Source organism: Cygnus atratus, chromosome 21, assembly GCF_013377495.2.
Source record: "Cygnus atratus isolate AKBS03 ecotype Queensland, Australia chromosome 21, CAtr_DNAZoo_HiC_assembly, whole genome shotgun sequence".
Taxonomy (NCBI): domain Eukaryota; kingdom Metazoa; phylum Chordata; class Aves; order Anseriformes; family Anatidae; genus Cygnus; species Cygnus atratus.
In genome coordinates, this window is record NC_066382.1 from 8,061,901 (window position 1) to 8,089,773 (window position 27,873).

General features: G+C 47.1%; 1 protein-coding gene across 2 annotated transcripts; it reads left to right on the forward strand.

Moving 5' to 3' along the window:
• The first annotated feature begins 393 nt into the window (after nt 1–393).
• Nucleotides 394–26,585, forward strand: CDC42 (cell division cycle 42). 2 transcript variants are annotated; one of them, XM_050714925.1, is made up of 7 exons: nt 404–527; nt 1,381–1,546; nt 11,954–12,095; nt 16,709–16,781; nt 18,976–19,085; nt 19,193–19,390; nt 25,167–26,585. In XM_050714925.1, exons 3-7 carry the CDS (start codon nt 11,991–11,993, stop codon nt 25,254–25,256), a joined length of 576 nt encoding a protein of 191 aa, XP_050570882.1. In that variant the 5' UTR covers nt 404–527; nt 1,381–1,546; nt 11,954–11,990; the 3' UTR covers nt 25,257–26,585. The 2 variants fall into 2 exon arrangements, with proteins under 2 accessions (XP_035423724.1, XP_050570882.1); XM_035567831.2 differs by lacking the exon at nt 1,381–1,546 and having other exon boundaries at nt 394–527.
• Nucleotides 26,586–27,873: the final 1,288 nt, after the last annotated feature.

Consider the following 27,873-nt stretch of genomic DNA (forward strand, 5'->3'; position numbering starts at 1 on the left):
ACTCGGAGGGGCGCTGACACCCCAGGAGATGGCGGCTGGGCTCTCCTCCGCCGAGGGCCCTGCGGGGAGGGCCGCGCTATTTAGCTGCCGCTGCCCATAAACCCTCAGCCCCGGGGCCTCGGCACTGTCCGTAGCGGCCCCGGCTGGGGGCAGGGGGCTGGGATCGGCGTGGGGAGCCCCCAGCCCCGGGGCCGCCGCGGGCCCTGTGCAGGCGGCCTCGGGAGGAGGGGGGGCTCCGCCACCGCAGCGCCCTCGGCCCGGGCGCGTGCCCGGCACCGCCGCGCGTGCCCGCTGCCACCCCCCCCGCAGAGGCGGGGCGGGGCCTCCGCCGCAGCAGCGCCCCCTGTCGGTCGCGCGCCCTGCCTGCCGCCGGGTGACGTCATCGCCGGCCTGCACAACCCCCAGCCCGAGTCGGCGGGGCCCCGCCCCCCCGGCTCGCTGCGTGGTGACGTCAGCGGCGGCGTGCCCCTGTGCCTGAGCCGAGGAGACCCCGCAGCGAGCTGCCAACGCCCGGCGGAGACGCGGAGGTGAGCGGGGCGCCGGCACGGGCCAGGCCCCTCCGTCCGCCTCAGCCCCCGGCCGGGGGGCGCCGCGCCGCGAGGGGGGGGGGAGGGCAGCGCTCGCGACCGGCCGGGCGGGAGCCGCCCTCCCGGGGCCGCGCTGTGCGTGTGGGGCCTCCTCAGCCGGGGCTCTTCCCGTAGGGGTGCGCCGGGGGGGGCCCTGCGGCGGTGCCCGGGGTGGCGGCGTCCGGGACGGTGGCGGCGCCCGCCCGCCCGCCGCCTCCTCCTCATCCGCCCGTTGCGGCGGGGCCTCGGCGCTGGGGAGCGGCGGCAGGAAGTGCCGGGCCCAGCGGCCCTCTCGGGCCCGAGCGGGGCAGGGGGTGGGGTCCCGGTGCCTCGGCACCTGGCGGGGAGCGGGGGCCGGGCTGCGGGGGGAGCCCCGGGGGTCGGTGCTGGCGGGGCTCCGGCCTCCCGCTTCTTTCGAGCGCTGCGCGAGGCCCCGCTGCGGCTCCCTGGGCGGGAGGGAGCGGCGGGGGGGGGGGGGCGCTCCGTGCCGCTGCCCTGCCCCGGGGCCCGCTCCCGGTGCGGTGCCGCCTGGTGTCGGCGAGCGCAGGAGGCGGTGGCGGTGTTCCGAGGGCTGCCGCCGCCACGCGTTTTTCCCTTTCGCTTTTGGAGCAGCGCCGGTAAGGCGAAGGGGCCGTGGAGCTGCCTCGGTGGTAGGTGCGAAGCCGGAGGGAGCTGGCGGCAGCGGTGGGGTGCCCTCTGCAGCCAGGTGGCTGCGGGCAGAGCAGCTGGGGTTGTGAAAGCCGCCCTTAAGGAAGAGTTGCAAAATGTTGCGGTTTTTTTTTTTTTTTTTCCCTGTCCGTGCGGGTACTGCAAGCCCCAGAGCTGCTCTGCTGCCATCCTTTGACAAAGCGCCGTGAAGGCGAGGCCTTAACGAGGAGACCGGTGACGACCGCGTAGTCAAAAGGAGTTCAGTCTGACCATCTGTGTTCGTCTTTGTCTCCTGTTCATCCGTGAATGTTTCTTCTCCCCTAGAAAAAGAGGTGCTAACTGCCCTTATTCGAAGCGTTAAACAGAAATGCCCCAAATTTCCTTTCTTTAGAAGAGTGTTTAAAGCCTGCGTCAAACTTGCACTAACTGTTACTGATTGGAATAGTTCAGTAAAGCGCTTAAGAATTGTCTCTTTTGGTTAGCAAAAGGTTCAATTGCAAAACCAACTTTAGATAGAAGGTCTTCATGTTTGGATAACTATACGTGGAAAATCTGTTCTTCTTTGCAAACTGTTCCTGGTTAGTGTAAGCATTATGGGCAAGGCAAATATGTGTCTGAAACAGGTCACACGGATGACCATAAGGCTTGAATCAATATATTGTTAATTGTGAAATCATTCTTTGTTCAAAGCATTTGCTCCTTATGTGCCTCAGTAATTAGGAGGAAAAGCATTTTTAAGTCTTGGCAAGGAATAAAAACTACTGTAATGCAAGATAAAACTTGCTTGCAATTTGCTAACATGTTTTAGGCAGAAATTTTAATCGTTAGATTTGCGTACTTTGAACTTGGTTATTCATGACCTGTACCTGATGCTTTTGATTCATTACATATGCTGGTTTGGCTTATTTGCTTACCTAAAACTGACGGCCAGTTTTGGAACGTTTGTTTTGGTTGTTAAATAGATGCATTGTGAAATCCCTGGAGTATCTAAAATAAAACTGTAGGTTTTCTACTAAAAGATTACTTGTAAAGAGAAATGGAGCCATCTGAAACTTGTAGGGATTACCCTGGTGAGTGTGCCTCTCTCTCTTACTTTCCCAGGAAACATGTAAAAGGCTGGTGCTGAGTGCAGTGTGAAGCTGGCTGCTAATCCTGATATAACAGCTTCTTCTAGTTAACATGGAATTCTTGTACTGAAGTAAATTTCCAAGTCTTACGAGCGTAGACAGCTGGGACATCTTAATTAAAATCTTTTCATCAGTTATCTGTTGCCCTACAGGCTTCAAAGCTAATACAACGTATTGGTATAGTAGGTTCCAGCTCTGCTTCAGGCTTCTGAGAACCTGTACAGTGTACTGAACACACATCACTGCAGTTTCGGTAATCTGCTTTATACCACTGTGAGTGCTCGCAGCTTTCAGTCGTCTGCGGTCCTGCTAGTCCATCTGCCTGCCTTCTGGGGTTGGCCCGGCTTTCGCTTTGCCTTTAGGCTCGATCATACGAATTTCAGCCATCCCAGCTCCTACACTGATGGCCTGTAAAGCAGGGTTGTAGGGGGATGTAGTTATCCTCAGGCTTGAGGCTTGGTTTCTGAGGAAAGAACGCCTCTTCTTCTGGAAGATGAGGGCGCTGTCAAAGTAAATGGAAGTGAAATTGTTTTTTAGTACTCTTATCTAGCAAGAAGCTCTCTTTATCCACTTAGAGTATTTTAGGCTTCTGCCATGGCTCCTGTCACCCCGTTACACTAAATGCATATGAAAAACTATTTTTAGTATTTAATATACAACAAATAAAATGACGTAATGACTAGATAAGCTTTTATACTGAATTTTTTAAAGGAATTTAGAGCAGCTATACTTCTGCATCCTATCGTAAGTTAATTAGGTGGCTTCCTTCAAGCCATGTTTAAAATAGCTTATACCATATGAGCTAAGGGTATCCGTCAGAAGGGATAACCCCTAGAAGTGGCAGGTAAGACTTTTGCCAGGGTACTTCCTAGGGCTTAAACCTTCTTGAGTATCCACAGACGCCCTGTTGCAGCAGCTGCCTTGGGAAGTTCTTGCAGCCCCTTCTGTACCTTTCTGATGGTACCTGGGTTACTGGCCAAAATCAGTGACCAGAAAGCAAAGAAGTGACAGAATGCGCATTAAAGCGAGGTGTTCCCAGGTTCTGCTGGTGGGTCCTTTAGATGGATGTTGGATGGAAGAATTGAGTTTGTTTACTTAGTCCTGGGTATGCAATAAACTTAAAATAATGAATGTGAGAAGCAGAGTTTCAACTGTGTTGTCATGTAATTGACCTTCGTGCTCTTCCTTTTGAGTTTCAGGTTATGATTTCTGCTTTAAAGAAGTTAAAAGCTCCAAAATACCATTTAACCCGTTTCCTCATCAGTAAAGTGACTTTGTTTTTCATGAGGCGGTACTGAATTTTCTTTAAAAAAAAAAAAAAAAAAGGCTTTATAAAGAGAAAATGAGCTAGATGTGCAAAAGCTTTTCAGAAGCATTGTTCTATTTTTAAGTTGTTGTGTTGCTAATTTACCCCCATTTCTTTTGAATGGTAAGGCATAATTCCCAGCATAAGTTATTCTGAACTCGTCTCACAAAAAAGCAAGCATTTGTCTTTTTTCATGCATTCTCTGCGTGCACAGGGCCTTCCGTTGAGCCTTTCTGTTTAGAAGCGGTGTGCAGATACCACGTTCGTCTGTATTGAGTCTTCTGTGCCCGTGGTCAGATTGCAGGTTTCGAAGTGCAGACCGAACTGTGGCTGGGTGGAGGCTTTCACCGGGCTGAATCAGGGTCAGGGCCAAGCTCCAGCGGTGGTGGCGTGGGCCTGGCGGAGGCTCGGAGGCAGTTGGCCATGGTCCCTTGTGGTGCAGCACTGGCTGCGGGTGCCACACCGGGCACCTCCTGTAATGGGCTGTCTTGAACCGCTCGGATCCTGGGCTGAAAGGTGCCGCGGTTCTGTCCAGCGATGTGTTCCGTTTTGGAAGAAAACGACGGAACGGCTCTTGCAGTTTTTGGGTGTGAGGGAGGAAGGCACCCACCACTTCGCGGTGTCGTGGAGCTTGTGTAGCTCTTTGCAGTGGACCTGCTGCAGCTGGTGACCGGCCAACACCAAGGGGAGAAGCCTGGCCGTGGCAGTGCTGGACTTCGTCACGCCAGCGGGCATCCTCTGGCTGTGGTTCGCTCCCACGCGTTCGGTCAGGCGGCTCACGTTCAGTGACTTCGCTGCTTGTGTTGTTCAGCCTAGGCTCTGAGTATCTGCAGAGGGGCTCTCAGGGGGATCCTCTTCTTCCATGCCCTGGAGCAGGAGGTGTTGTGTCTGTGTGTGCCAGCTGCTGAGGGCTGTCGTGCTGCGAGGCAGGGCTGGTGCCAGCCGCACTGCTTCCTCCCGCGGCTGCTGGGTGCCAGGCACCCTCTGCTGCTCTAGCTCTGGCTTTGGCTGTTCTAGTTCTCCAGCTGCTTCGTTAGCTTTAATAGAAACACCGAGGTGGGTCAGTGTTGATGAAAAGTCTCTTCTGGAATGCTGTTGAAGCTTCATCTCTTCAGTCCTTGGCAGTGTTGCTGATAGGCCTGAGCTGCCCCCCGGTGCGCTGCTTCCTCCAGACACCGGGCGGTTTGTGCGCGCGGAGCCCCAGCAGCTGTGCCGCTCCCCGAACGTAACGGCAATGCTGATGTGCGTGCAGGGTGCCTGCCACTGGGAACAAATGGGTGTCAAAATAGCAGCTCTGTCGCTGTCAGCTCGTCCGCTGGCAGGGAAACATCGAGGTGAGCGTGCATCGCGATCAGTCAGTAGTGCAGACAGCAGCACAGGGCTGCTCTGCATCGTTTTTTGTAACTTGGCAGCATGAACCCGAGGGCATTCAGCTAGGGCTGCTCCTCGCAGAATGAGGATACCGTACAGGATTTTGTTAACATGGTAGAGTAAAACAGCTTCCTGTGGGGAAGTTAGCGAAGAGTAAAATCTCGATGTCCTTGACAAAAATAAGAACTTAACGCAAACACGTGTGCTTCTTGGTGCTTAATAAGGGCGGGGTTTTCCCAGTGCTGCTGCCTGGTTTTGGCGGTGCAGCCGTCTCGCGCTCTTGCCTTTTCCTGTTCAGTTGATGTTAAAGGGAAGGTTACTGTTGTCAGCTTAACATCTGCTCTAAGCCGCTCTGAGGTACGAAGCGGGACGAACTGGCAGTGCCAGCACTGAAGCACGTGAGCAGATGTCCGCCCTGCAGCACGGGGTCACTGGGACTGCTGTGGCAGCACAGGGCCCATGGAGTCGCGCTCACTGTTTGACCGGGCTTCACGGGTAGCTCTTCTGTGGAACGTCGGACTGAAATGCAATGGGTGGCTACCAGCTGCCTTTTTTTTTTAAATTGTGGAACTTGAAAGATGGTATAATGCTGCTAGTAGTTCAGGTTCGGGTTTTTAAAATTCCCCCAGCCAGCTGTCTTTAATTCCTGTCCTGTGCACACCTCTGCTCCTCTGGTTTGTTCTGAGGAGCCTTTGAGAAGTAGTGCACAGTAGCTGTCCCTCAGCGCTTAACCAGGAAAGTTGCGTTAAGCATATACAAGCAGCTCATCTCGGGCACTTGTGTTTTAAGAACACCTTGGACTTCTCCTTTGGTAACTCATAGTAACTTGTCCAGAGAAAAAGGTTTTTTGAAAATCACATAGATGTCGGGATAGTCAAGTTTTGTCAAGTGGCAGACTTCGACTATGTGTCTGGGAACTTGGCCTGCCCCTATGTTGAGCTGGTGTTCCTGTACTGAGGGCGGCCTTTGTGGTCCCGAGACCAACATCAGACTGCGGTGTGTCACGGAGCCCGTCCTGCCCTCATGGTGGCAGGGACCATGGGTCAGTTTTTTCTGCTGCACACTGAGACCGGGGTTGTGGGTGATGGCAAAGGCTGGGTCTTCACCAGAAGTCTTGTGGTTGTCTCGGGAGCACCTTGTAGCACTAGCTTTTTGGCTGTATGTCTCGGGATTAGATAAGTTCTCTATAAACCGAACGGCAGCACCTCTTTGGAGATGTCTCTACATTGCAGAGTGTACATTTTGAGATAGGATTTAAAGGAACGCCTGAATTTTTATTGGCAGGTCAAAAAATCCTCAAAAAGAAGGCTCTTTTTTCAGGACCCTTAATCGATTTGGTACAAGACTGTTTAAGCAAGTCTCCTGTTCTTTGCAGATTTTGCCTTAGACTTCATCCTTTGCTTTGCTCTGAGGGAGTGCTGCTGCCGTGCTGTTCGTAGCTTGACAATTTTTTTTGTCTCTCTTTAAGAAATTGAACCCCCAGGCCCTCAGCCTGACTTGAACCTGAGGGATGCTGTGTGCCTGCAGCAGTCGGTGCTACAGACGAGTGGGCAGGTACTGTCGGGCACCAAGTGGTTTATATGTTTTACATATCGTGTTGCACATCTGCTGCTTCTGTGCTGGCATACTTGTGGGGTGAGGTCTGCTCCACGAAGAAGACGACTCCTAGCAAGCCGAAAGGCGGGCTTGAGAAGTTCTGGGTAACTTCTGGAAATGGCTGTTGTATGCTTGCAGAGGGAAGCACTGCCCGTGGTAACGCTGCTCCTCAAACCAGTTTTGACTTCTGTTTCTGTTTGCTATTCTTCCTGGAGTCCATCTCAGAGAGCTGCTTCTGTTGGTGTTTCGTGCCATGTGTGGCAACGGAGGGGTCGCCAAGAGGTCCAGCCTCGTGCTGACGGCTGAACTTGTGTGCTTTGTGCTCTTCGGGGAGCTGGTTGTGTGCAGGGATCTCGGAGCCGCGGCGTCTGCCGCTCTGCTGGCTTTGCAGTGCAGGCACGCAACTTTATCCATATGATATTGGTGGGTGTCTCTGGTGGGGCACACCTGGCTGCTTGGGTGCTACTAACTGATTATAGCACCGTGGTGCGCACGGTGTGGGAGACTTCTCAGGTTGAAAAGCAAAAGCGGTGCTCTCTGGTGGGGGCAGAGGAGGTGGTGCAGGGGAGGAGCGGCGCTTTTGGGTGCGGTGCCTTGAAATGGATGGGAGTTTGTCTGAGAACTTGCTCCTGGATCATTCACACGCTTTATTTAGCAATGTTTCTTTTATAAGATATGAAATGAAAGGTAGTGTGGAAGGGTGAAAGTGTTTAACAGATCGGCGTGGATAAAATCCTCTGGATAGCGTTGTTCTGACTGCTTTGACCCCAGAGGAGTTAGATGAATGCCCTGTTTACTGTAAAGCCATTGTTTGGAAAAAAGTCTTCGTGGTCTTTTCAGTCTCCAGAAATGGCTGTGCTTGTTTTGTTGCAGTGCGGAGCAGGCTCTGAAGCTGTGACAGGCTGCTCAAGCTTCGGCTTGCGTGTTAATGGTGCGTGCTGAAGAGCGTCGTGAAATGGTTCTCGATCGCCAGCTTGCAGCGAGCGGGGCTCAGCCGCCGTGTGCTGAAATGGCAGCAGCCGCAGCGCTGTGTGAAGGGGAAGTCGTGGTGCTGCCGTGGCTCGGCAGGAAGCTAGTACAGGATGTGTGGACAGATTTGACAGCTTGGTTTCCTTTGGCTAGAGGAAGGTACGCATTTTTAACCTGAAAACAGAAATTAGTAGCTCAAAAATGAACAGAATCTTCAGCTTGAAGCGATTGAGCTGCTCGTGTGGCAGGAGTGACGGCGGGATCGCGGAGGTTTGTGCTCCATGGTGTAGTAGGGAGCGCTTACGTATGAAGATCGACACCATTTCAGTAACCCTTCAGTTAGTACTTCATATTGCTACTGGAATATATCGTAACTACTGCGAATTACGTGCTGTTTTTTAAACTGAGCAGCTCCTGTAGCAACGCCGCTCTTTGTGTGTTTGCTGTTGTGATGGGAAGATGGCTTGCGTGAGGGGGGCTGCGGCTCTTCAGGCCAGCGTTTCTCCCAGTTGTGCTGGGAAGTGGTAGCCCGCCGGGGGCTGCTTCAGGTTTTTGTGGTCTGGCGACGTCGCCTGGAGTGTGTTCAGGCCTGTGCTGAGAATGGGTGCGATTCCAAGCTTTCCTTGGTGCGGATGTGCAACGCCTCTTAGTGCAATACTGCGTGGGGCACTTCGGTTAGGTGTTCGTCCGAACACTTGGATTTGTCGGTTGCAACTTTCGGGGATTAATCCTAAAGGTGGAAAGTGTAACCAAGCTTTAAAGCAAAATTCTGAAAAATGGACCTGCTCGTCCTGGAATAGGGGGACCGTGCGATGAATTTGTAGGCTGCCAGGCGCTGTGACCCACAGGTTCCAGAAAGCTAGATGCTGTTTTTCTGGGATGCTTCTGAGTTCTGTGAAGTCACACGCTGAACAGGTGAAAATTTAACGAATGTTAGAAGTATGATCAGTTAACATTTTTTACTGAAGCGCTGTTTTTTTCATGATTATAATACAAAGAGGTTTGGAAGATTAAATGAATTTAGGTTTAAAAAAAGCCTTGTTGAGCAGAACTAGGTTAAATTGCGTTATATTCAGCCTTCATCAGCCTTCTTCTCTGGGCTTAACCGAAAGGCTCACAGCTACATGGCTCAGTCTACTTCCTGCACTCGCACTGGGTGCTTTCCAGTCTATCTCAATTCCCTCAGACATTTAAAAGAAATAAAATTGAGTGCTTTCTGGTCCTCCTGGGTGTCCTATAAGTAGACTTGCTTCTGTTAGGCACTTTGCGGGGAGGAGACAAAAACTTGAAACTTTTTCTCCCTTCCCCAGCATTCACTTTGGGGATGAATTATTCTCCAGTTGTATCTCGTATGTGACTATTTCCTTTCATGTCACAACTTGATGTATGTGTGTCTAAATGTTCCCCCCCCCCATGGAGGAATAGGTGCTCAGATAGTACATGTAAGCTCCCTAACAATGTAAGCTCCCTAACAATGACTTTGTTTTCAGCTGTGTTTTGTGGACCTGCTAGAAGTGGAGAACATCAAGTAGCTCATCCAGGAAATATGGAAAGCCTTCTAATCCAAGTAAAATAACTTATTCAACAACTCTGCTTTCCCACCAGTAAAACTTTGGAGGCCTATGCTTAGCAGTCTAAATCTGCTTAAAACTTAGGTCACCTTATTTCAGTGTTTAGAGGTGAATTTATGTATCTGTTTATCAAAATGTGGGGAGGATTCCTTTACGTAACGGATGTGCTCGAATGCAGTTCGGCCCTTTAACGCAGCAATCCTAGAGCAGAATGGCTCCCACTTGGATGTGGGGTGAACTAAATCTCTGTGGAGAAGCAGCAGTCAGCCCGCTAGAATTTCAGTGTTTCGTGGTCAATCTTTTTTTTCTTTTCCTTTAAGAAAACCCACCCTGACTTCTCCGGACCCCTGCTGTGCAGTTCAGGTCCTGCTTTGTGCTGCAGCGTTTGCAGCCTGGTCTGTCCTGCTGGCAGGAGGTGCGTGGTGAGGGCGAGTAGCGCTTCTGTATGAGATCCTCTGGGACTGCTGGTGCCCTGTGCTGCACGGGCTGTGTCGATGCACGAGCCTGACCTGACGGCTTCAGGCATATTGCTGCCGGCATGCATGGAGCGTGCCCAGCTTGTCTTTTCGGTCACAGGGGAAGGAAGGGTCTGACCTGAGTCCCAGTAAGAGCAGAGCATCGTCTCACCTGGAGCCGCCGTGGGGACCTGGCTGTGGCTAAGGGCAGACGAATGCGGGGTTTGCGGTGCAGTTGTGATCTGATGCACGTTGTAATGCTGGTGTCGCTTCGTTACTGCTTGACTGAGGTCCTCTGGAGCAATGAGGCTTAGTGAATAACATCAGTTACACCCTTTTTTGTAAAGGCATACGTGAGCTTTTCCTGTATGCACACGCAGCACTTTGTAGTTAATCGGGTTGGGATGTTGCAATGCACAGGATGTGCTTCAGAGTGCTGGGTTCTTCCGTTAGGTAGCGTGCTGTGGGCTTATGGAAAGGCTACCTTGGAGATGTACCTGCAGATTACAGGGGGAATAGAAGAGGAGGAGGATCGGGGAGGAGGGAGGAGGGCAGGACGGAGGGGTAGGTGTCTGCCAGAGGGCTGGCAAGTGAGCTGGGCTCCCTCTGGAGGGGTGGCAGCAGCTGGTGGCGTAACCCGGAGGTGGGCGCGCTCCTCCGCTTGTCCCAGTGCCTGGGATGAGCGAGGCCAGCTGGAGCAGAGATTTCTTGAATTTGGGTGAGCAGTGTAATGGATTCCACTTGGAACTGAAAAAGCAAGCAAGAAATGGCTGGAAAACCCCATTTGGAGTGCTTTTTTGTACTTGATCGACTAGTGCTGAAAAGAACTCAAAGGCTGCTACCTGGGCCGTGCAGTGGCACCGCTGAGTTGGTTGTCTTTGGGCAGCTTTTGAGATTGTTCATTTGAAGATAGCTGGCTGTCTGAATCTTGGATCATCCCTGCAGCATGTGAAGAAAAGCTGCTGATGCTGTTTGTCCCGAGTCCTTAGCAATTACCTTCCCACGGAAGCTGTGCTGTATCCAGTTGTATTGCTTACTGTGACCAGAGCGCTCAAAATCTGGAACTGTCTTTCTCTCTCCTAGATCATCCAGAAAAGGGAGATCCCCAGGAAGGTCCCGGTGGCACGGTTCTGTAGGGATCAGCTTGATTTTTTTTTTTATGTAGTTACCCAGAAATGAGAGCCATGGCGACATCCTTGCTAGCCTAAAGCATTGCCACCATTTTGGGGGGCAACTTGTAGTGGGTATCTTGTCCTGTCCTCTCCCCCTGCACCCTGGCTGAGGATAATTCAGTTAGCAAATCTTTGCTGCTGTAAACTTCAGTAATACGGAAATGTTTGAAACTTGGTGGCAACTTTGACACTTAGGCTTGCTGGAATCAGGATTTCATACCTGTATGTGGAAAAGAAATGACTGAAGGCCTTGTATTTTTCTAATTAAAACGACATTGTAATGAAGGGCAGCTGTATCTGGCACTGGAGGCAGCAAGCGAAGGTTTAGAAGTATTGATAGGCCAATATCGATTGAGGTGGCAAGGTAAACATTGATTTAGTTCCAATACTAAATCCTGTAGTGGGGCAGCGCTGCAGCAGCTGGCTGCTTCCAGATCTTGTGTCTGGGGAGTAACGAGATTGCTTGGGGTCTGGCACTGCCGAGTTCCTCAGCTCGGTCGCCACTTCCAGGCAGGGATCAAAGTACTTGCGAAGTAGCAACTGTAACCCAGAGATTTTAGAACTGTACTTAAACCTTCAAAAAAAAAAAATGGGGGGGGGGGTGGGGAGGAGGATTAATCCTGTCACATTTACTTCTGTCTATACCTGCTTATTTTTATGCCGTAAATTAGTTTCAAAACTCATACTGCTGTATTTCCTTGGGAGATGTGTTTTACTTAGCAGCTATTGAGACCCAAGCTCATACTTCTACCTTTCAGTGCATCTAAGGCTGGAGATTTTTATGCATTAGAAACGCTCTGGGAAGGCAAAGATTGTTTTTTCTCCCAGCTCAAGGTAACTAAGCAAAAACCACACTGTGTACAGGAGTGATGTAATTTACCTGGTTCTTCTGCCCAGCATGAAAAGTGACTGTGCCAAATAGAGTCTTGGCAGGTCTTTGGCAGTTGTATGCAGTGGGGAGGCTGGCTATATGGAGGAATTTGCGTATATGGAAATCCTCCGGGGTGTGCGTGTGGTGGAGAGACTGTATCACTCCACCATCTGGGAATGTCTTGTGTTCAGATCCCATGCGGCCTGTTAGGGGGCTTGGGCTCCGGCTGAAGATTATCAGTGACAACCTGCTATACAGTGAGAATGAAAAACCTCTAAATACTTCTCTTGTCTTCTTTCAGGTTCACATTGGAGTTGATACTATAGCAGACGTCAGCTATGCAGACGATTAAGTGCGTAGTCGTGGGCGATGGTGCTGTTGGTAAAACCTGTCTCTTAATTTCCTACACAACAAATAAATTCCCATCGGAATATGTACCAACGGTGAGTGCTGAGAATGGCTCCAGTTGTTCTTTGGGCCTGATGGGGTTGGGCAGCATGAGTTTCCTTCCTAGCTGACCTTCATGGCATGAACACCTTAACGTTTGTTCTTACAGCATGTTGGAGACTAGCACATCATGGATCAGCTTGGTACGCCGCTGCTACTGATCTTTGCTATTACCTGGTAGCGCTGGGATTCTTTTCATGCTTGTAGTCTGTATGCTGTTTGACTGCTTTGTAGGATCTGGGTTCTGTTTGGTGGCCATCAGCTGGGTTCTGTGAACAAGATCACTTGCAGTTGCTGGAACTGGTAAGTGGAGAGCGAGCAGCAGGAACTCCTGCTGTCCAGCTTGCTGAGCTCAGTTGTAGCTGCACCTTCCCTTTTAGGCCTTCACTTCTAGGGAAACTAGTGCTTCATGCTGCTAGAACAGCCAGTGACCACAGTTACTGTTTCTGATGCTGATTTTCTTGCTTTGCAACTCCAAGAGGTCTGTAGGCCATGCGGTGAACTATGGAGCGTGTCTAGTTATTTCTCTCGCGTTTGGCTGAAGTCATGTTTGCATCTAGACGGCACAATCTCTTTCCAGTTGTACATCCAGATACTTAACTTTGTGTAGTCCTTTGCTATTTCTGTCTCCATGAAACACTCTTCAGTAACCTCTGAGTATTACAGGGTCAGATTTCTGAGATACTGAATCCTTTGGCTTATCTAAAAATCAAGTTTAGAGCAGTTTGGCTGAGGCACATGCGTTATTTTTCTAGTAGGGAGATATTAATATTGGATATGCAAGATTGGCGTGCTGACAGCGAGATAGTTTGGTTTGTTTTTGGGGTCAGTGGTCTTTTCTGCTATTTTAAAGCAACTTAAAAGAGCAGATAACTCCTCTGAGTTACTGGGTAGCTCCTTCCTGATGCCCCTTTCAAAATAGCAGCTAGTTTAAAAAAAATCCTGTCTTTGAGGAAGAGAAGTTGCAGTGAGCTTCCATGCCTTTTTTTTAGCTGTTGTCTTTCTACACTCTAAAGATGTTCAGCTCGTTAAATTTGAGGTTTCCTGGGAATCAGATGGACTTCCATGGGTTTGATATTTCTTTTGTTTTAGTTATAGATCTGGAGCTGAAGGGGAAGCTGATAAAAGTACCCCCAAACCTGAGCGTATTCAGCTTGGATGCAGTGACCAACCTGAGGGTTGTGTTGTGGGCATGGAGACCTAAGTTCAGCCTGTGATGGAGATCCTCTTGTTATGAGCTAGTGGGGGCACTTCACCATTCTCAAGCTTTTCAGAGTGGTACTGAGTATCTTGCTGTGGTGCTTCTAGGACAGCCATGTTACATACCGAGCCTATGGAATTCTGCTTGCCCTGTTTAAGCTAGTCTTTATGGTCATGGCAAAATGAAAGTGATCAGTGAGTCTGGGCAGGCAGCCAGCAGATTCTATACTTATCCCTAGTGAAATTACCCTTAATTATGTTGAAAAGTTTTAATCTTAAACTCAAGAGGCTTCAAAATATACTCTTTAAATTTGCTGTCCTGCAGATGGTAGCACTGTCTATAAATCCCTGGTAAGAAACGATGTGGAAAAGCTACTCCAAGAAATTAAGTTACTTGCCAGAGAAGTGTTTTCAAGGTGTGCTAAGACTTAATTCTGGTGCCTTTTAAAACTGTCTAATGCTTCTGAAATAGTATTTACCTCTGAACCTCATGGCTCAAGAAACATGTTCTGGGAATATCACAGGCTTATTTCTAACCCTGCTTATTTCAAACTCTGGAAACTGGTAAGTAACCTCTGATATTCAGGCTAATGCTTCTAGTAATAAACAGGAAAAGAAATGTAACAGCATTATTCCCAAATGAAAGCAAGCGGAGAGTCAGCAAACCTGAATGTCTGTGAAATGTTTGTGGCTGAAGAAGGAGACAATGTAAGAAGGACCCTAGAATAAAGTCAGACCGTGTAACAGAAATGGTTAAGCAGGAAAACCTGGAGATAAAGTTCTGCTCTGGAGCATGGTAAATATGGGTGGCAGCTCAAGGCCAGTGAGCCAACCAGCACTGGGAGTCCTGCTGCAGCTACGCTGCTGATCTAACAGCAGATCCTGCTGCATGCTACTGTGAGGTGTCTGAGAGAGGAAGATGGCAGGCACCCTTTGTCGAGTGCGTCCAGTGGTACGTGGAGTGCTGCAGTGAAGAAGTCAGCCTGCTTTCAGCTGAGTCCTTCCGCGTATGCAATACTGAAAGTGCTGAGATAAAAGCACGTGTGGTCGTTGCGCTTAGCGGTACTTGTGAACAGGAATAGGAGCTAAACGCTGAGGAATAGGAGCTAAACGCTGATGTTTGCAGCAGTTCAGACTGCTAGATAAGTTTTACTTGTTCTGCGGTTCTCTCTCTTTCTTGAGGGTGTTTCCTGGTGGGAGATGAATTTCATGCTGGTACTGAGTTAGTCCATGCATGGTTTTCATTCCCATTTTCAGAGAAGGTAGCAAGGAACTTGTCTGGGGAATGGTAGGGCAGGTGTGAGCCCTGTACCACGAAAGCTCAGGCTTCCTGCTGTAAAGGGCTGTCTGATACTGGCAGGAATTGAAACTTTTTGTCTGGCTAATGGCTGCTCTGGGTTTTAGCCTGTTTGACTCAGCTGAAAATAAAATTAAGGGTTGTGCTGGGTCTGTAGCTTCCAGGTTTGTCTGAAGGCTAGCCTCGTAACCTTGGCCTCTCCTTACTGCTGAACCTCAGACCTTTTCAATAGTGGCTGTACCTTTAAAAACAAACAAACCCCAAACAGATAAGGAACATAAAAACAAAACAAATATACGTTAATGGTCCTAAAAATGGGCAGCTCCAAATAGTATTTTCAACTTGCTGTTCGCTGGGCAAAATAAGGGGATAGTAGAGGGCCAGAGTCGAGCAGGAGTGCTGGTTGAGTGTCTCTGGGGGATTAAACTTCTCACCGCCTGCTGAGGTCTCAAAGAAGAAATGTTCTGACCTTTGGTGGGGGCATACCAGTCTCCTGGTCTGTACCTAGCAGGAGAGTTCTCATCCTGAGCTGTACTTTGCAGTCTTGAAGCAGCGGTCGTCATACGTTGAATATGCCCAGTGAAATGCCTGCTGCCCTCCTCCAGGCTGAAGGTCTTGTTTGTAACCGGATGCTTTCTGGGCTGTTAGTGTGGGAGGGATTGGGCTGCAGATAATGGACCTGCATGTTGAAATCTAGTACAGTACTTAACATCTTGAAGGCTAATCCAAAGTAGTCTGGAAGGTGGACTTGCAGCTGGGGACGTGCAGCTTCCTGCATACAGCTTCTCAGTCACAGTGGGTTGTGCCAAGTTGAAAAAATGTGTGGTGTCGGGTATTGCTTTAACCAGGACAGTTGTCTGGAAAGGAGACTGATCTGATGAGCTCTTGAAAGTTCAGATTTGAAGTGCTGTCTTGCTGGTCTTAGCCTCAAACTTTAGTGGGATTTTTTCAAGGACCTGGGCTCTTAATGAAGCCCTTATTATAAGTGCATGTGACAGCTCATTTCTCCATGTTCCTCCTTCTCTCACTTCCATGAAAAGCTTTCAAGTTGAGTGTGACCTGCTTTAATGCTGCAGTTAATGTCAGCTGTGAGAGCTGCTGAGCCTTCAGGTTTGTGCTGAAGTGTAGCCTGCTGCTGATCCTTACTCGGATCTCAACTGTCTCTGAGTAACCTTGCGGTGCAGAATGCAGAGACAGCTTTTGTTTCAGTGGGAGTGGCTCTCGGTGATGGTAACTTCTGAAAGAGTCTGTCATGGTTCTGAAGATGCAGTGGTCTTTGAAATTATGGATGCTGACCTCAGACAGCAGACTCCTTAATGAGCATGCAGGTTTTGAACGAAAAATCTTTGGTAAAAAAAAAAAAAGCTTTGGAAAAAGTTTTAATAGGTCCTCGTGATCAGCTGTGTTGTAAACAAGTTACTGCATCAACCATTTCTGGTGCAGGGCTAGCTTTTGACCTGTGTAGCATGGCTCCTCTTGTGGACAGGACTGTTGTGCCGGCTGCTGCACAGAGATGCCATGACTTGATCTTCCAGAGCTGGATTCACCGTTTAGATTGAAGATGTGAATTTGGCACATACTGATTTTGACTGGCTGCATTGCTGGGCATGCTTTCCTCCAAAGTTGGAGGATAAATTCCTGCTGAAAAGGTGGGGTCTGTATTGTGTTCCCTTGATGTTCAGAAAGATGAACTTCAGAGGACTGCAGTCCTATGAGTAGTAACCCCATAGCTCTGTCCTGAAGGATGTAAGTAAGGCAAGGCTGAAGTTCATCACTTCTGTCTTAGTGGGGACGTGTTATTGGGTGTAAGTGTGAAGGCTGAAATTTCTGTGGCAATGTGGGAAACCTCAATTACAGGCAAGAGCTGTTAGAGGTGTTTTGTTCAGTGGCTTTTACCCAGTTACATGCAGTGGTGTGCCTTTGCTTTAGATACCTCGTGGAAACAACTCTCGCATCCGTGTTCCAAACTGAATTGTCCTGTTAATAGCAGCATAGTAAGCCTGATGGATTCTGTTGTCCTGCCTAGACGACTGTTATACAAACTGGAGGTGCTCTGCCAAGGTGAGTAGGATGATGGCTTATTCACATCCTCTTGATGTGCTTTCTTAACAGGTTTTCGATAACTATGCTGTGACAGTGATGATTGGAGGAGAGCCTTACACCCTAGGCCTCTTTGATACTGCAGGTGAGAAATCAAGTGCTTGCATCATTGTAACACCCCAACTTTTAGTTATGATGTTGAACATGAAGACATACAGTTTTGTTTATAAAAGGGAAAAATCTTTATTCCACTTTCCTGAGCTTTTGGGAGTTCCTAAACTGAGTTCATTAAACAAACCACCCAGCCTTCTTGTAGAGCTGTTCTATTTTGCGACACTACATAACAAGTTTCAAACTTCTACTTCTAATTTAGGGATTACCTGGTGGATAAGAGGTTTCTCTTACTTAAACAAAAGTAAAGGAGAAAACTAAAGAAAATACATGGGCTGCGTGTGATATTTTTTGGTTGTTTGTTTAGTAAATAGCCTATTATTTTTTGCCAAATGTCAAGAGAGGATGACAGGCATTGGAACCTCTTAGATGCCCATGTGGCTTGTCTTTGCTGCCATAAGGTGGATGAAATCTGGAGGCTGTATGGGGTTTCATAACCCCTCTGTGCTTTTTAAAATTGAGAATCTGCACAATTCTTCATATTTATTAGACTGTATTTCAGTTTCTGACTGGAGAAATGTACAGTGATTAAACTATCTATGTTTATTACAGAGCGTGGAAAACTTAATGGGAAAGGGTAGAAACTGGTTCAAATGTTAATTACCCAGTCCCCAGCCCATAATAACACCAGAGCAGTACAGCAGCATCTGATATTGTGAATTAGTCTTCCACGTATGGTCCTTCAGGAGACCTTAGTAACGCGTTACCTAAAATTGACTTGGTAGAACTTAACGTGACTCTTTCCAGCTGTTTTTACCGTGGTCTACTGTATTCTCACAGTATGCAAGGGTCCTGCTCGGCTTTGGAGCTGTTCACTGGTACCAGTAAGAGCTGTGTTTTGGTCCTGCTGCCTGTTGTCCTGCTGAGGTTCTCATGGCTCAGGCCTTTGGAAAGCAGAGCTTGTGCAGAAGTGCACATTCATGCTGTCAGCCCCTGAGCGCAGTAACCCATCTAGTAGTCCTGCAGGCTTACCAAATGGCTGAGTGCATATAGGTGACTTGACAAGCTCGTGAATATAAAGGCTTTCCTTCTGGAGCCAGGCTTCTGGAATGGAAGGCTTGGCACTTCAAGAGTCACCCAGCTTTTTGATAAACAGTAGCTATCACAAGTTACAGAACTTAAAAATAAATAAATAATAAAAAAATGGATAAAACCCATGTTAACGACTTTTATAATAGAAGATTTGTTTTTCTACCACGAAGACAGCTTTTTGGAGTACACTGCTAATTGCAGCAAGGTATTTTGGTCAGTGCTTAGTTCATCTGTGTCCAGCCAAGCACCATAGCTTTAACAAGCTTTTTTAGGCATTGGTCTTCAAACCGTAGGTCATCTTGCACTGAGATGTCCCGGGTGTTGAGTCAGCTACTTCAAAGTCTCGCAGGTCTTTGTCCTCCGTGGCCAAGAGACCACTAGTTGAAATCTGAGGTCTTTTGAACAAGTTTCTTAACTGGTTGTCAGTTCATAGAGCAGCTCCTTAAGTGTGAGGCTTGCTTTGTTTTCTAAAAAGAAAGCTGAATTGGACAGGTATAAAAACAAGCTTGCCCAGAGGTAAGCTAGTGAGTCAGTGCTAATGGTGCACTCTAAGGACTGCCTGCCGTCTGACACAAAAGAAAGCCTGGCTTCCGTTGAAACACAGCCTGCACTGGGGCTTCAGTGTGTTTTTGGGGAAATGCTGCTGCACAGCCTGATTATTCCCGTAACAGCAGCATTCTTTTACTGCTCAAAGGACACTTCACTAGATGTTTGCAAGTATCAGTTGGGACCTAGTGAACAAAACTGTGTTTGTGCGTGTTAATGAAATTTGATGGCAAAATGCATTGCAAAATCCATTTAGTGGATAGAGCAGGTGCAGAAGACTTCTATAAATGTCTTTGTTGTAATTGGGGAAAGTGTTCTGCAGTCTGTGGCTGCTGGATCTAAATTTGTTAGAGCATACTCCTGACTTCCATGCTCTCCTGTGACTTTAAGCAGCTTGTTACATAGCAACTGACTGAATTCTGTATTTGAAAACGAGGCTCCTTAATGTTTAGATTCAGGGCATGTGTATTTGCTTAAGAGTTAGGATTACTCACAATAATGCTTTTGTGCTGCAATATGTATTCTAGCAACCTGTAAAGGGTGGTATTTTGCTGTCTGCCTCTAATGCTGTTAATTTTCTCCTCTTCTAGGTCAGGAAGATTATGATAGATTACGACCTCTCAGCTATCCACAGACAGATGTGTTTCTGGTCTGTTTTTCAGTGGTGTCTCCTTCTTCATTCGAAAATGTGAAAGAAAAGGTTTGTTTAACTGTCTAGAAAGGGAGGAGCTGGTGCAGGGATTTTAGGAATAACTAAGGGAGTTAATCTAGGTGGTCAGTAACAAATGCTGTATCTTCTCTCCTTAGTGGGTACCTGAAATTACTCACCATTGTCCAAAGACTCCTTTCCTGCTTGTTGGGACCCAAATTGATCTAAGAGATGATCCCTCAACAATTGAGAAACTTGCCAAGAACAAGCAGAAGCCCATAACTCCAGAGACGGCTGAAAAACTGGCCCGGGACCTGAAGGCTGTTAAATACGTGGAATGCTCTGCACTTACGCAGGTAAGAGTTGGTCTTTGACTGTTTCTGCTTGCTTGTATTCCATACTTCTTTTTCAGTTACAGGGGAAGAACAGTTCAGTATGAATGTGAAAGGATGTGAGCTCTTTCTGCTGTTGGCACGGTAGCTTTCTCTGTCCTGTTGTTCTCAGGCACGAGGAGCTGGCAGTGGTACAAAGCAAATCAGCCTGTAAAGATTAGGCAAAGTGTAGCGGGGAGGTGGAGGAGGGTTTGCTTGCTGGGTTTGCTTTTGTGTTGGAGCAAAATAACTGTCAAACTTACAGGGCTTGTTATGGACAACGAGTGGGTTGGAACACAGAGTGCAGTTCACTACTGAAGAGAGCAGGCAAAACAAAATAATAACACCTCTTGGATGAGTGGTTTATATCTCAGCAAAGTTAGTTCTCTTCTAAGAATAGAAGCCTTCCTAGCTGTGAAATCTTCTTTCTCTTCCTGTGAGAGCTTCCTTTTTCTTCTCGCCACCTAGTCTGTGGTGATGTACATTTCCTTTATCTGCCTTAAGATGGAAGTTCTGTTGAAACAGAAAATAACCATCAAATAGCTTTTAAGATGTCAACATGGTGGTGCTGTGAACTAACTTGTGAAAACGAGTCTAAAAACAACTAAAACTGCTGACTTGAGGCTAGGAAACCTAACAGTTCTTTCCCTTTAAGTCAGGAATACTGGGGTGGGGTGGGAAGTAACCATTGACTGGCTAGCTGGAATGCTGTCTTTGGATGCCTCCGAAACTTAATCTTGTGTGCCTACTTTTACAGAATTTATTTCAACTCTTATTTAATGCTCTGTGAAGAATTTGTCCCTACCTGATGTGCATGGAACTAAAGGTGCACAGTATCAAGTCTTGCTCTTTTCAGTTTTTTTTGTGCATTGATCTATAGTATCTTGAGCACAAAGCTTTATTGCTGAACTTTGTGAAGCCTGAAGTTCAGCGTGTCTTGCACCTTTTGCCCAGGTTGCATGGTGGCTCTTCTGTTTGGGTTCCTGAGACTCTTTGTAACAAAGCTTTGCCTGAGTGATTGCTGAGAAGAGGCTTTTGAGGGAATTTAGCGGGACACTGGTACTGGAGGTGTTGTGGTAAGGCGTACTGTAGTTCATCCTGGGAATCCGTAAGCAAAAGGTGGCCTTGGCTGTGCCTCCTTAGTGCCCACGTGCGAACGGAGGGCTGTTGGTGCTTGAACCGTAATTTTCCTATAGCTGTTTAGTCCTCAAATACCGTTTTAGCTGGTGTCTGTCGCACAACTTGAATGCTGTTGCTAACTAGGCTGTAGAACCTACTCACTGGTTAAATGGATATTAGGATTTCTGTCTGAAGTTGGTCAGGGAGATGCATTCTTCTGTAGCTTTAGGCTGGCCTTGTTTAATCTGCTTAAATGGCATGGAAGCTGTTTTGTTCTTTTTATTTCCAGATAAGCTAACTGTATCAGTTGCAGGGAACAGCTTTCTGTGCTGGGAAGTTCAGCCTGAATTTCTTGCAGAGTACTAGCAATTGCACACCTGATAGTGGTTTCAGAAACAGAATAACCTGGTAGGAGGGTTCAGAAGCATTCTCACCTGAAAGACTAGTCAGTCTGCTTCTGCTCTCTTTTACTTCGTTTTTGACCTTCACCACAAAACATCTCTTCCTCAGTCTGTTGGCAATAGCTGCCGAGCAGAAACGGAAGATCTCTGCAAAGGGATGTTTGAAGTTTCCAGCAGTGATCTAGCTGGCAGCTTGCTGAACACAGAAGGTGGCTGGCCGTTCCGGCCAGGAGGGTTGTCTTCCTACCTGCAAGGCAGTGTTGTAGCAGTTGGTTTCAGCTGAAGCTAGACTCAGCTGGGTAGTTCCAGTCTCTTTCCCTGGGCATCCACCTACACAGTTTACCTCAGCAGCCTAGGGTGTCTTCTGCCTTCCCACTAACTTGCAGATGACTTTAGCACTGCAGTAGCAAATAATCATAACATTGCGGAGCCGGAGTATGTGTTTTTCTGGAAGGAAGGCTTTGTTTGTCTGTGGGTCATTTCTGAAAGTAGTAGGTGAGTTGTAAGAGGCTGAGTTTGAGCGTTTTTTATAAAGACGGTATCTTTACCTTCTTGAGTTTGAATGTGTAATGGTGATGAGTGAGTTTTATTCTCCTCTTTTCTTTTAGGTGTAGAATCCCTTTTTGTGATGAACGCAGTGAAGTAGATCTGTTTCAGTTTCTTCAATTCTATCTACAAAATAACACCCAAATACCACTGTAAAAGCAGATAATGTTCTGTCTTAGGGAAGGATGACTGACAAACAGCTTACAAATAAAATGACCGATTGTTGCTTGGTATATCTGATACAGAAAGTTACTCAGACTTGTAGCTCAGTGCCAGTACCTGACACAGGGAAACATTTTTGAATTTGGTTCCTTTTTTTTTCCTGATGTCAGACTTGAACATAGTTGATGATTTTGACACAGCCAGATTTATAAAGTGTCTTAAACCCCCTGTGAATAAGGGGAGCCTGCGCTCAGCTGGCTCCCCAGTGCAGCCCAGCAACAGTGTTACTTGAACTGGAGCACCAAGGCAGTGTGCTGTGGTGTCAGACACTGCTCCCTTCATGGGGTTATTCTTCTGTCATCCGGACTTCTGACTCTAGTCTTACTACTTCTGACTCTAGTCTTACTTTCACAACAACTTTGCCCCTGGTTTTTCTCCTCTTCATTGATCCCCATTTTTGTGGGCTAGGAAAATGAAGGAACCCATGAGTAGTAGAACTAAGGAAGCCTATTTTCTTGACTATTCCTCTGTTTGAGTTCTCTAACATCTTACAATTGAGTCTATACGACAGCCTTAATCTCAGGGAGAAAGGAAATCTACTTAGTACTCAGACTGCATTTAGGCATTATTTATTTGAAGTCTATAGGTTTTTATCAGTATGGGTTGCAATGCTTTTAAAAAAAACGCTGTGAATGTATGGAATTATTGTGTGTGGTAACTTCCTTAGACAGCTTATGCACTTTCAAGTATAATCTTGCATGTAATTTGAAGGACTTAAATGCTTCCAGATAGGATTGTCTTAGATCTCCCATGTATGTGCTTCAGTAAAAGACTTGCTAAAAGATATATCTAGTTTAACCCGTGAGGGAGAAATCTGTTACATTTGAATGATCTTTCTTTTAAAAAAGAAATCTTAATTTTGCAAAGATGATCTTACTTGCAGAAAGCAACTTAAACTTTTCTGTTCTCTGGCTGGTATAAAGCAGTTCTGAATTTTATGAAGGTTGCGCTCATGACAGTAGATTTAGGCGAGTCCAGTTAGCCTGAAGTGAGCCAGGTTTCACCTCCGTGTTCACCTGTAACTTGGCAGAGCTGCGCGGGGGTGGCCATGTGCTTTGGTGTTTCCGTTGTGCTTCCAGCAAATGCAAGGCATGCTTTGTGCTCCGGCGTAATCCCTGCAGGCTTCTGGCAGCTCTGTGACTTCTGGTGTGGTGTTGGATCTCTGTTATACCAGTCCTAACGCTGTGTCTGTCTTCCCGGACTTGAGTGGTTATACTTGCCGTGGTAACTAACTGAATAACTGAAACGCGTTGTTCCTGTAGCTGGCTCCTAGTGTCAGCACAGCAGCGCTAGGTAAGGTACTGCATCACTTCTTACATGACCAGTAGCCAGTGTCTGAAGGTGACGATGGCTTATTAGAGAGGTACTGCTTCAGTCCCAGACTGCGTTTTCCCAGCTCTCCGGAAATCTTCAGTTATTCAGGGACTGAATTCACAGAGCAGAATTTTTTGGAGCCTTTGCTCTGGACTGGCTGCTGCCCTAGTAGATGGGAGCAGCGAGTCCCTGCATCTCATGTGCTTGCCTACCCACAGTGGGTGACTACAAAAGGAGGTGTTTGGGCAACCCTTTGGGCCCCTGTGGTGGGGCAAGCTGCTCTCCAACATATTTGTTCCCCTCTAATCTCACTAAGTGTACATTTAGTACAGTGTACTGTACATTCAGTGAAGGGGTAGCCACTGCTTTTTGTGCAGCTCCTTCCCTATTTGTCTCTGCCAGTTGCTGCTATGTTTGTGCTTCTGCCCTTTTGGGTGTTCATTTTGTCGAACTTGATGGCCTGCCACATGTTTTGTCTGTCTCTGACTTTGACTTCTGGGTCATCTAAATGAGATTTCTGCCTGGGATCTACTTTGTTTTTTGCCAAGTGAATCTTTTTACTGCCTCTGTGAATTCAGTCTGCTCTGTCCTGAATGCTCTTTGTATCTGCTTGTTTTTCTCTAATCCTCTAACCTGGCTGCTGTTTTTTCTCCTCCCCTCTGTCTTGTAGAGAGGTCTGAAGAATGTGTTTGATGAGGCTATCCTAGCTGCCCTCGAGCCTCCGGAAACTCAGCCCAAAAGGAAGTGCTGTATATTCTAAGCTTTCTCCTTCCCCTCTTGCTGCTGCTTCCTCTGTCCCACTACTGTAGAAACCTGGTTAAAAATGAATAAAACCACCTTTATTGAAAGCCGTTGTGTCTGCTTACCATTTTAGAGCAACCTCTGTATTAGCTCTTGGACTGAAAACCATACTTAAGATCTTTAGTAAAACATTGTGACTGTGGAACGTGAACTGGACTCGCTTAACTCTCTGCTGCTTGGGTTGCCAGATGTGGGTAGCTTTATAATTCAGGCTGTTGGGGGAAAGGATCTGATTACATCATTATTTTAAAGAAAGATTGGCAGAATAAGACATGATGTCTGATCTTCCTGAATCCAGCTGGAAGAAGCGATGTGTATTTTCAATTTCTACTTGTGACTCTTGTTAAATGTATTTGCATGACAAAAGTACATGAAACGGTGATCTGCAAGTTATGCTGTAATGTGAAGGATTTTCTGGTTCTCCTTTGTGCAGTGAGATGTTTTTCTGTTGCTATTGCTTTGGCTGTCTGTGCTGTAGTGGAGTATTTGTAAGTCCTTGGGAAGGAAATATCAATGTATTTGCTACTGCTTTATGAACTGTTAAACTTCTTGCTTTCACTAACATGGTAGAACATTTCAGTAATAGATCCTTAAAGCCTGTTACTGTAAGATGTAAAGCTGCTTCTTACTCTTACGCTTCTGATTTTTATTGTTTTGAGGAGAAAACGTCAATTGTAGTTTCTTTAAATTTTGAAATTAAAAATTGCGGTTGTTTGTATAAAGGACTGATGAAGCTTTATTCTGATTTGCACTTCCTGGCTTCAGTTTAACCCTTACCCTGCTTTGTACTCCTCCCATCTTGACTCCTCCGATACCATGCACAGCTTCTGGGCTCTACCTGGCTGCTTCTTAACCATGGGGTGCGTGGGGCCAGAGGCCTGACCACAGCGTGTACCGGAGCAATTGATCGTTGCATGCTTGCCTTGTCTCCTCTTCTCCCTCCTGACACACGGGTGTCTGCACCGCTGTGCTTGGCGTGCTCCACACCGAGCTCTTCATTCAAACGTAGCACTTTCTGCTTTGTCGTTAGCATGTGAAATGTGTTACCAGCCAACTAACCATAAAATCCACATTGGGTAAATGACTTCAGTACCCGTGTTCGCTTCTTGTGGACTTATGCTGGTCCGTTCTCAAAGGACTCTGTTCCTGCTCAGCAAAGCAGATGCTCTGCTGAGGACCTGCTAACCGCAGCGACGCAGCTTGGGCAGCCCCTGGCTGAGCAGAGGAGGCTCTGGGAGGTCTAGATGGCAAACCTCGACCCCTCGCTAGCAGGGTCTGTCTGCCACCTGGCTCTCTCTGGTTTCGTTTATGTGAACTCAAAAATGAGACTGCCCCTTTCTCTCTTTGCCCCTTTTCAGAAAGGCCTAAAGAATGTATTTGATGAGGCGATATTGGCTGCCCTGGAGCCTCCGGAGCCGAAGAAGACTCGCAGGTGTGTGCTGCTATGAACGTCCCTCCACAGCCCCTTCTGCAAAGCTGGTGTTTGATGTCATACTAAAAGCAATGTTTAAATCAAACTAAAGATACAAATTTTAAAATTTGTTTTTGCAATAATGACAAATGCCCTGCACTCCCATCTCCCCCACACGATCCCTGTGTGAGATGAGAATGTTAGTGTTTATTCCCCAGTGTCCCCTCAATTCAGTTAAACTAGTTAATTTTGAGTAATTATGTAGTATCGGAAAACACTGATCAATACTAGTTTTTTATTTTGTTTACTTGTTTCTAATTTTTTTGTTTAAAATCCAGCCATGCTTGTGATGACTTTTTTCTGTAACAGACTAATTCTAGGCTGTTTTATTGAAGCCTTGTCCCTTATATCAGTCTGGCAAGACCTGGTTCTGGTTTCAAGAACTCCTAGGGCTGTTCTGCGGTCAGCCAGCAGCCTGTGTGTCAGCAGACTTTCGTACTACAGACAAATAAAGGAAAGTAAGATGTCCCAAGCTGGTGCTCATCTAAGGAGGAATGTAGAAAATGCACCTGCATCTCCTCTGAATTTGCCTTGTATCTCTCCTCCTGGCTTTCTACTGTGCAGGTCGTAAATTTCTACCCTGTCCTCTAAGTTATAAAGTCTTAGGAATAGAAGAATCCTTTTCTCTGGATGCACCATCAGATTTGAAATTAGCTTGCCAGTCTCTTCGTAAACTTTTTGTCACAAGATGAAGAAATAACAGCACGTTTTTAAACATGCCACACTAACTCAGTTGGCTTTTAACAAGTCCATCTTCTGCCAGTCCTTAATTATTTGAGAAATGCTTAAAACGACCAGCGTATACACTGCTGTTCAGACATTGAAAGGACCCAGTGTGTGTTAAAACGAGTTTTGGAGCTGGTCTTGGTGGTGCATCTTGTGCTGGGTGGGCCAGCATCCTTCAAGGAGGGGTGGAAATACAGACCTGTGTCAGTAGGAAGGAACTGCAAGGAGGGCTCTTGAAGGGTTTTCTAGTGTTTAGCGTGGCACCATGTAGGGACCAGTTAAGGGAATCCCCTTTTTCTGCATTTTGTTTGTAAGTAACGTTGAACCTGCAAGATGGGCTACAGTCCTCTAAGGATTGTGTGCAGGATCTTTATGTAGACTGCAGTGTTATTAAGGATTTTACCAAAAAACACATTTTGGCTTGCAATTTTTTTTCCTTTTAAGACTTAGGGAATCTTCTCCATCTTCCCAAACTCCAATTTCTTGTCAACTCATTAGTATTGAACCATTGCTTTTTCATGTCTAAGTTCTTTGTATATGCATTCTTTTCAGATGTATTAAACATAAAATATCTTCACGAGCCTGCCTGAGGGTAGTTATTTCCTTTTGTCTTTGAGCGTGAGGGACTTGTAAATACATGGCTTTTGTCCTTTGTGAGCCCTTCTATGGTCCTTACAAGTTAGTCTGGGCCTTTCCTTAATACCTAACGCTATCAGTCCACACCTTCCTTCCTCTGTGCTGCTGGCCTCAGTTCTGTTAAGATGGTTGGGATCTGTGGCAGTCACTGCTGTCATACCCAAATCTGAAGGGTGGGTGGGGCACAGTGGTCCTTTAATAAGGGAGCACTTGTGCTTGATTCCAAATTGTAAAAGTAGGCTCTGGGGAGTTACTGGGCTCTTGCACCTCTTCTGTCTGGAAGGTGGTCTCTGAAGTTTCCTGTTGCTTGCCATTCATGGGCAGATAGCAAAAATCCAGAAAGGAGCAAACGATGTGATACTTACCTCCTATCTAAAAGCGCACAGACTTGCTGCACCTTTTGGTATATTCTGTGAAGGAAGGAGGTCTCGCACTGTTGATGTATAATGTGCGTTAATTACTAAAAACATACTCCAAAGAGCTTTATTAAAGGTAACTTGTATTTTAAGAAGCTGACTTTTGGGTACTGTAATCCAAAAGCTCAGCGTAAAACATGAGCGTTTCACTTCTTAGCAATTAGTGCTGCTGTTCAGCTTTGCAGTTTAGTTTTTTAGTCGCTGTCTTCTGTGGGGAGACTTGGCTGCAGTTCTCTGGCTCGCAGCTGAAGGTACTGCTCTGTGTGTGATGCTCACTGACAGCCCAGCACTGGTGGCTGCTCCTTGTGCTTACAGCAGGCTCGGGTGGGCTCCTACAGCGCAGGATTGGATGGGCTCCTGCATCCTCCAATTGCTAAACCGAATTAATGTCTAAAGTTGGCAGCCAGGCTAGTGGCCAAAGGATTGCCTGCATGAAATCAGGCAGGAAATTCCCTCTAAAATGCAAGGAGAATCCTTTAGGACTTTGGCTTTCAAGTAGCAGGTTTACCCTGCCAAGCTTTTTCGGTCGTTGATACATCCTTCAACAATACATCCTTCAGCAGAAGTTGCCTATAGCTGATCTTCCTGCATGTATTTTCTGGCAGTGACCTGTGCCAGTCCTTTCCTCCAGGTCAGTTTGGCTAACCAAACAGGCTGTGCTTGTCGTTTGGGTGCCACGTGGCTAACCTTGTCTCTGGAGGCAATCCTTAAGGCACTAGATGATGGGAAGAACCTCTCCAGAGAGCGCTGCTGCTTCCTTCCTCTCATTGTGTTGCATTAGCTTTGTGGAGGCTATAGCTTATGTTAGTATATAGC

What these genes read in the sequence shown, in the direction of transcription:
- CDC42 (XM_035567831.2), top strand. Translation starts at nt 11,991, where the DNA reads ATGCAGACGATTAAGTGCGTAGTCGTGGGCGATGGTGCTGTTGGTAAA. An exon ending in AGGCCTCTTTGATACTGCAG is followed by an intron (nt 16,782 to 18,975) that starts GTGAGAAATCAA and finishes CTCCTCTTCTAG; the next exon opens with GTCAGGAAGATTATGATAGA. An exon ending in TCGAAAATGTGAAAGAAAAG is followed by an intron (nt 19,086 to 19,192) that starts GTTTGTTTAACT and finishes TTCTCTCCTTAG; the next exon opens with TGGGTACCTGAAATTACTCA.